The 7,926-nt window shown below is 41.3% G+C and overlaps 1 protein-coding gene across 1 annotated transcript; it reads left to right on the top strand.

Moving 5' to 3' along the window:
• Positions 1 to 2,545: 2,545 nt before the first annotated feature.
• LOC134497278 (natterin-3-like) lies at positions 2,546 to 3,747 on the top strand (the record flags this gene model as incomplete). The annotated part of the gene is made up of 1 exon (XM_063302944.1): positions 2,546 to 3,747. A coding segment is annotated over one exon (1,053 nt), but the record flags the coding sequence as incomplete, so codon positions are not given.
• Positions 3,748 to 7,926: the final 4,179 nt, after the last annotated feature.

Here is a 7,926-nt window from a genome sequence, read left to right as displayed (position 1 = left end):
CATTAATAAATTATATCCCCTTGTAGGCATTGTTCCACCTAAAGTTAGAAGGGAAGTAGAAGCAGATGCCAAAAGAACCAAGCAAGAGACTGACTATTGTCACCCTTTAAACCAATATGCTCCTCTAATTCGTCGACTTAAATCTAGAAAGAGCTTTATGGCAAGAGCTAAAACTCTAGAGGTGCCCAAAGACCAGAATCGAATAAGTAAATGGAGGAATGAGCTCACCAATTTAAGAATTCTACTGAAGGAAGAAATGGCTGCAGGAAGCACTCTCCCATATACAGTTTGGAGGACAATGAATAGGATGAGGGTGGGGGTACCACAGTGTAAGATGAATCTATTTAAGTGGGGGTTGCTGGCTGACAGCAATATATTATGTGAATGTGGAGAAATCCAAGATCTGGTGCATCTGATGGTGTGCCAATTATTGCCGGAGCCTTGTACAGTCAGGGACCTACAGCAAGCTAATGACAAAGCTGTGCCAGTGGCTACATTTTGACAGAGCAAAGTTTGATCTGGACATGAAATAAATAAATAAAATGGCCAACTTTAAAAACTTTACACAGGATGAAGAGCCTGGAGAACCAGAATTTTTCTAACCTTCACTTGTAATAGAGGAATATAAGGACCAGCTACTAGTACAGGTGTTTTTAGAGGCTTTAAGGCAAATTGTTTAACAGGTCTCTGGGTGACTTTTACTCCCGCGGATTCTCAAAAAGCAACAGATTCATAGCTTGCGGTCCCTCAGAATTATTTCTCAGACAAGCAGAGGGCAGCCAAAGTCTCCAAGGCCCAGCTGTGGCCTTCCACGAAGCATCACCTTAGCTACTGGGGGAAGCCAAATTACAGTAACACCTGCGAAATCTGTTCAAATATTTGCTTTAGAAACCGGAAGCAATTACATGATAGCATTGTCATAAATCATTTAAGTGGAGTCATCATATTTTAAGGGGAATATTCTAAACACCTCTGCAACTTCCCACCCCACCTTTAAAAGGTAAACAAGACACCCACTGCTTTAATATACAAATTGCACTCCCTCTCTTCTCCTGTGACAGATATAAACAGAGGGACAGGGTGAAGCAGCAGGTCAGTTCCAGGGCTGCACTGCAAGAAGCTGCAATGGATTCTAAGGTAAGGTGGAAATCACTGCACATGGTTAGGGAAGAATGAAGCAAGGACAAGTGATCTTTTCAGGAGAAAATTCTTGCAAATTTCATGCAAATAGGTGAACTCAGATGAAGCTGATCCATCCCAGAATTCAGATTCTTCCAGTGCAGAGGGGTAATAAGAGGAGAAAATGAATGCATGCTTTACATTAAGAAGGTCTTGGATGCATGAATTAAATATAAAGATATCTTCCTCTTTGTTTCTACTGTATGTCATGCAATTGTTAAAAATCTAAACTCCTGGATAAGATGAATACTGTAATGGGGCATATCATTTCCATTTCACCTTTTGAAAGTATGAAACGCTCTTCTGATCTTTGTTTCAGATGCATCTTCTACTCACTGCTCTCCTCCTCCCCCTGATCATCAACGAGTCACTGGCCAATGATGTGAATATTAGCTTTAAAGTCCTAAAGAGAACAGTGGAGAAAAGCCCTCTACAACCAATACAAGGTACATAAGGAGGGACACATCCATGGAAAGATCCTCCTGTTCACAAGCTTGACATCTGAGCCAGTAATAGGTTAAAAACTCCAGCAAAGGAGTCTATCACCTCCAAAGCCCATCTGTCCCATCACTGAAAAACCGTTACTAGTAGGACTTTTTTTCTCATGTCAAAATGAAGTCTACTTCCATACAATATAAAACCTGTTGTCTCTCTTCAATATGTTCTACATAACAGGCCTTCAGATACTTGAAGATAGCTATTGTGTCCCTGCAGTCATCTTCTCCAGGCTAAACATACCCAATGCTTCCTACCTTTGCTGACAGATTTCTCCTTTCAGGCTGCTTAGCACTTTGGTTACTGTCCTCCAGACACAATCCACCTTCTCAAACATCTTCCTAAACTGTGGTATCCAGGCCTGGGCAAAGGAACTCCATCTACCTATATTTCAGTCTTTAAAACAGGGGCAGGAACACCAACCTCTTTTGTGGCGAGAGAAATGGAGATGGAGCTTTTCACGTGACTTTGGGAAGAGAAATACATGTTGCAGTTATTGGAGGGGACTAATTTAATTTAATTTAATTATTTAATTTATTAGATTTGCAAGGCCTCCCAATTCAAAGCAAATCTAGGCAGCATGCAGTATTGTTACTCCTCATTTTAAAAATATAGGTTGATGGATGAAAAAAGTGCATTTGATACTGACAGATATTAATAAATATTTGCAAATATGTACGGCCTGAGTAGTCCACTATTCCCAGAAAACATAATCAAAAAATAATCTCATTGTAATATTTTCCTGCCACAGTTCAGCAGCATAAACCTGGAAGGTACTAATTTTGAAGGGACTTGTATTGGGAAGAGAAATAGAGAAAATAACCACATTTCTTCATGAAACATCAGCTGATTTCCTTTGTTTTTCTTTCATTTCCTTCTGCCAGGCAATGCAAAAGGCAGCAGTGTAGCAGTGAAGGAGGGAGCAGGTGAACAGCCTTCAAGTAGAAGCCTTGATGTTTTCTATGGAACAACCATGAGCTGGACTTGGTTCCCAGGATATCTCCCCAGCGGAGCTGTGTCTCATTGGAACAGCTATGCTAATCGGTGGGAATATCCTTGCATGGTTTCAGACTGTTCTGCTGGCTTCTACAGCCCCAACCACGGTTCTTACTGCTATTACCCATATGGAAACAAAGAATACTCCACCTCTCAGTTCTGGATTTTGGTGAATGGACATGACTTCGAATCACTGAGCTGGAAGGGGGGTTCATGGGGTAGTGTCCCATCCAACTCCATCAACACCTGCGCAGGTGTGAGATTATATGTGGGTAAAAATAAGTATGGATTGGGGAAGGTGGACAGTAAAAATGAAGCCTTCTTCCTCGGTTACAAAGGCAAGGAGTACTGGTATAAAAACTATGATGTCCTGACCATTAATAAAGACTATCGCTCTCAGAGCATCTCCAATGTCAGGTACATGCTAAACCAGGGATCCTACAGTGAGTCAGGCATGGTATTAGCCTCCAGCAAACTCACCAACAAAGATTGTAGGGCAGTGAAGAAGACCACCACCTTATCGGGAACAGTGACTTCTGAACATAGCTGGAATGTGGGCATGTCCATCTCTCAGAGCATCAGCTTTAGCATGACGGCAGGGATACTTGACATCTTCGGAGGATCATGGGGCATTTCTTCAGAGAAAACCTTCAGCTGGAATAAGGGTTATACGTACAGCGAATCGGTCACATATTCCGAGGGCGTTGAAGTTGAAATCCCCCCCAACCACACCTGTGAGTTGGTAATGAATGGCGTGAGAATGAGGGGACAGGTTCCCTTCACTGCCACAGCCACCCGTTATTACCGCAACGGCAGCAGCCGAAGTGCCACCGTCCAAGGTGTCAGCTACAATGTAATTGGGATAAAGGGAGATTCACAGGTTGAGCGCTGTGTCCCCATCCCAAATGCTCCCCCATGTAATACATAGATTGGGCTCCCTAAAACGATTTTCTAGCTCTATTAGGTTGCAGCAAGAATCCAGAAGAAGTTAATTACTCTTGGGCCATTAGAAGGATACACTGTCGACTGAGTTTTTTGTCAGCCCTACTTGGTAGACCGGACGTGGAAATGAACCCCACAGGAAGGCTAAAATTATGTTGACTGAACTGAGAGGCTGTAATGACAGCATCCTGCAAGTCTGATTGTGTTCTTCCTCCTCCTCCTGATGCTCCAGTGAATTTGTGAGGCATCTGCCCGAGCTGCTTCTGACTGTTATCTTGCTGCTCTGGACTTAAAAAATGTTTTGGCCCCTTTTGCCTAGAATATACTCATCACCTTCTCAGTACAGTTCATGCCATTTTGTGAAACTGACTTTTTCCCTTAAGCTAACTGCACTATCGAATCATTATTGTCCAGGGTTGTATTAGAAAGAAGCTCCACTGGAGTTAATGTTGTCTAATTCCTTAAAACTAAATATGGATCAGACTCCAACAACCCAAGTCCATTTCTATCTTTATTCCCAGTTGGTTTTTCCTCTTAGATTTCTCCTCTCTTCCTAATTCTGCTGTAAATTTTCCTATTCTTAAATTATAATAATATACGAATCTTATACAGAAAAGAGAGAAGCTATTGTATTGTGGTTTGGAAATTAATATTAAAGATGAAACATGCTTTTAAAAAATAAATGGATGCTATTCTTCTATTATTTTTATTGTACACTGATTTTGGTATCTTTAAAAAACCTACCAGAGTTTCTGCCTTAATTCTTGTGGTTCTTTATGATATTTTGAAAAATCTAAATATCAGACTGATTTACTTTACAGCTTTGGCTTTGGCCACATGATAAAAAGGAAAATGAGAAAGCAGAGGCTTCTCGCAAGAGCACTGGGCATCACATTGAAAGCATTTTTTTTCAATAGGAACAGGTAGAACCTTCCAGTATTCTGTGTGGACCATTTTCATGGGTCTTGCCTATTAACGTTATGAGATTTGTAGCCACAGGGAAGAGGGATTACCATTTCCATCAACTGCTTCAATCCATTTTACATCCCTGGTGGTGTTATTTATTTATTTGTTTGTTTGTCATATTTTTATTACCACCTATCTCCCCCACTCAGGGGACCCTGGGCAGTTCATCATAAAACAGTATAAAATACAATAAAATCAGAATAATATCAATAAATATACATATAAAATATAATAAAATCCAAGTGATGGAAGTTCTAATTCCACCCAAAGGGGACCAGAACCAGTTCCACCAGGACTAGGGAAGCAACCAGCCCCAAGAGTGGCTTTTCCTCTCCCTACTCCAGGCATGGTGACAAAACCAGGTCTTCAGCCATTTCCTGAAGTCCAGAAGAGAGGAGGCCAACCTCACTTCCGGGGGAAGGGTGTTCCAAAGGTTGGGAGCTGCTGCAGAGAAGGCCCACCTCCTGGACCCTGCCAGATGGAATTCTCTTGCAGACGGGGTCCGTAGCATGCCCTCTCTGCATGACCAGGTGGGATGGGATGATGTAACGGGGATGAGACGGTCCCTTAGGTAACCGTCTTTATTGATTTCAACCTGCATGCTGGTTATACTGTATGTAAACATCTTCCCACTCATGGTCTTGTTTTATCCATGCTGATTGTTTTAATGGGTTTGCACAATATTTGAATTCTTGGTTTTATTGTACGCCACTCAGAGTCACTTTGGGTGAGATGGATGGCCATATAAATTTGACAGACAGACAGACAAACAAACAAACAAACGATTTCAACCAATGATAAGTTCTCCACGCTTTCTGGATGCTATAGGAAAAGACAATGCTGCAATTCCTATTGCTATGTGGTGGGCATGTCACTGGCTTGGCTATTATGGCAAGTTACCACTTACCATATAATAGTTTTCCTGGGTGGCCTGTATTCCATCCATCTGTCTGACTTTGTTTCTGAAAGAAAGGACAGCTTCTCACATGGTGCTTGAGCTCAGTTGGTGAGCTTGAAGATGAGCCTCTTGCCTGATGAGCCTCTTGCCTGAAGAGATGCATTTTTTTTCGTCTTTAATCCTTTTCTAGTCAAAGGCTGTAATGTTACCAGCAGGCCACATTATGCTAAATCCAAAAGAATCTCTGCGTGCCTGGAACATTCTTATTATGTGCTCTGGTTACTGTATTGCAAGCCCTTGGGTGAAATTGATCTTGGGCAACAAAAGGTGTGAAATTGACTCTTGGCAAGACAACTGATGCCAGCTCATCTATCAGCTCATTCTTGTCCAGAGTTGTTTATTATATTGTTCTACTTTTTAAAGCACCTGTTACGGGGTTTTTTTTTATAATGAATGTATCTGTGTATTTTCTTCTTTTTCTGTTATTATCTGAAAAAAGTACTTAAAATTAATTTTAAAAAATCAACGATGGCAGCTGCCAAAGTATTCTTTTCCAGTTTTATATCCCTTTGGCTTTTTTTCTGGAGGGTTTGCCTTTTTTCTAATTTAGCTTGAGGTTTCTGCCTGTTCTTGATATGGGATTGGTGGAGTTACGTTGTAACAGGGACAGTGACTTTCAGAGAGGAACGCTGCTTGTGAGAAATAAGTGGCTGGTTTCCCTTCATTGTTTTTCTTTGAGACTGCACATCCAGGCAGCAAGACGTTTCCAGGGGGGCGTAGTCACCCAGCATCTATTTTTCTGGTGAATGCAATGCCAACAAGCAGAACCTCTCCTGATTCTGTAGCCAGCCAAATAGCTCTGTCTACAAATACCTGGAGAAACTGACGAAAAGACAGCAGACGGGAAGTAGCATAACCCTTCCCAGTTTCAGGCAATGAGCTCGGGGATGAGTTGTGGAAGCCTGAGTCACCCACTGCTGGATCTGCCTCACTTCCAAATTCCTGTAGACCTGGAGATTCCGGGACGAGTGAATAAATTCCATACTTGAGTCTGTGGGCTCCAGCAACCTCATTACTGCAGCTTTTGCTACCCAGGACAAAATCCCTGTGTGCTGAACTGCAAATCTCATGCTGGTGCAAACCATTGTTGGGTCAGTTGCCAACTAAGTACTCAGCAATCCAAGACATATTTGACAAGAAGGAGGCTGATCACCTTCTCTCTCTTTGCCCCAACAATTGTGCAATCGCTTAGTTCTGGAAGTAGCAATCCCAAGGGGTCACCTATATGCCCTTTCCGAGTTGATGTCAGCCTTCCCAGGTAGACCAGACAGGAAATACAACCAGCTGGGCTAATTCTACTTTATTGTAAGGCTATTATCAGAATCTTGCAAGTCTGAAAGTACAAACCTCCCACTGTCTTGTTTACAGCCTGAAAAGCTAGGGAGGGTCGCTTTTCTATCTTTATTCCCAGTTGGTTTTTCCTCTTAGATTTCTCCTCTCTTCCTAATTCTGCTGTAAATTTTCCTATTCTTAAATTATAATAATATAAGAATCTTATACAGAAAAGTTAGAAGCTATTGTATTGTGGTTTGGAAATTAATATTAAAGATGAACCATGCTTTTAAAAAATAAATGGATGTTGTTCTTCTATTATTTTTATCGTACACTTATTTTGGTATCTTTAAAAAAACTACCAAGGTTTCTATATTAATTCTTGTTGTTCTTTATGACAGTTTGAAAAACTGTTCCTTCATTTAACACCCACCTTGAAGAACCTGCTCTGTTTAATTTTTAAAAAATGAATCAACTCAATTGGAAAAATCTAAACATCAGACTGATTTACTTCACAGCTTTAGGTTCAGCCACATGATAAAAAGGAAAATGGGAAAGCAGAGACTTCTTGCAAGAGCATTGGGCAGCACACTGGAAGCATTTATTTCAATAAGAACAGATAGAAAAGCCTCTAAGCAAGAACCTTCCAGTATTCTGTGTGGACCATTTTCATGGGTCTTGCCTAGTAACTGTAGGAGACATGTAGCCACAGGGGAGAGAGATTATCATTTCCACCAAGTGCTTTGATCCATTTTACATCCCTGGTGGCTAATGATTTCCACCCATGATAAATTGTCCACACTTTCTCACTGCAATAGGAAAAGACAATGCTGCGATTCTTTTTGCTATGTGATGGGTGTGTCACTGGCTTGGGTATTACGGCAAGTTACCACTTAAAGTCAGCATTACAGGCAGTGTTACGCTCTAGTTCTGGTGTTCATAACAAGTTGTGTTCCACTTACCCCCACCCCCAGCAAGGAATTCATGTTATGGTTTAAACTGGGTGCTCATTTACCAGAACCTGCTGAGGAAATAACTGAATTATCTGACATCAATTCATATGTAACTCTTGAACAGTTCTGTTGGGTGGAATCCCTCCTGAAAACAAAAAGTTCTGG

Source organism: Candoia aspera, chromosome 4, assembly GCF_035149785.1.
Source record: "Candoia aspera isolate rCanAsp1 chromosome 4, rCanAsp1.hap2, whole genome shotgun sequence".
In the NCBI taxonomy this organism is placed as follows: Eukaryota; Metazoa; Chordata; class Lepidosauria; order Squamata; family Boidae; genus Candoia; species Candoia aspera.
This window is presented reverse-complemented; position numbering and strand designations above follow the sequence as displayed.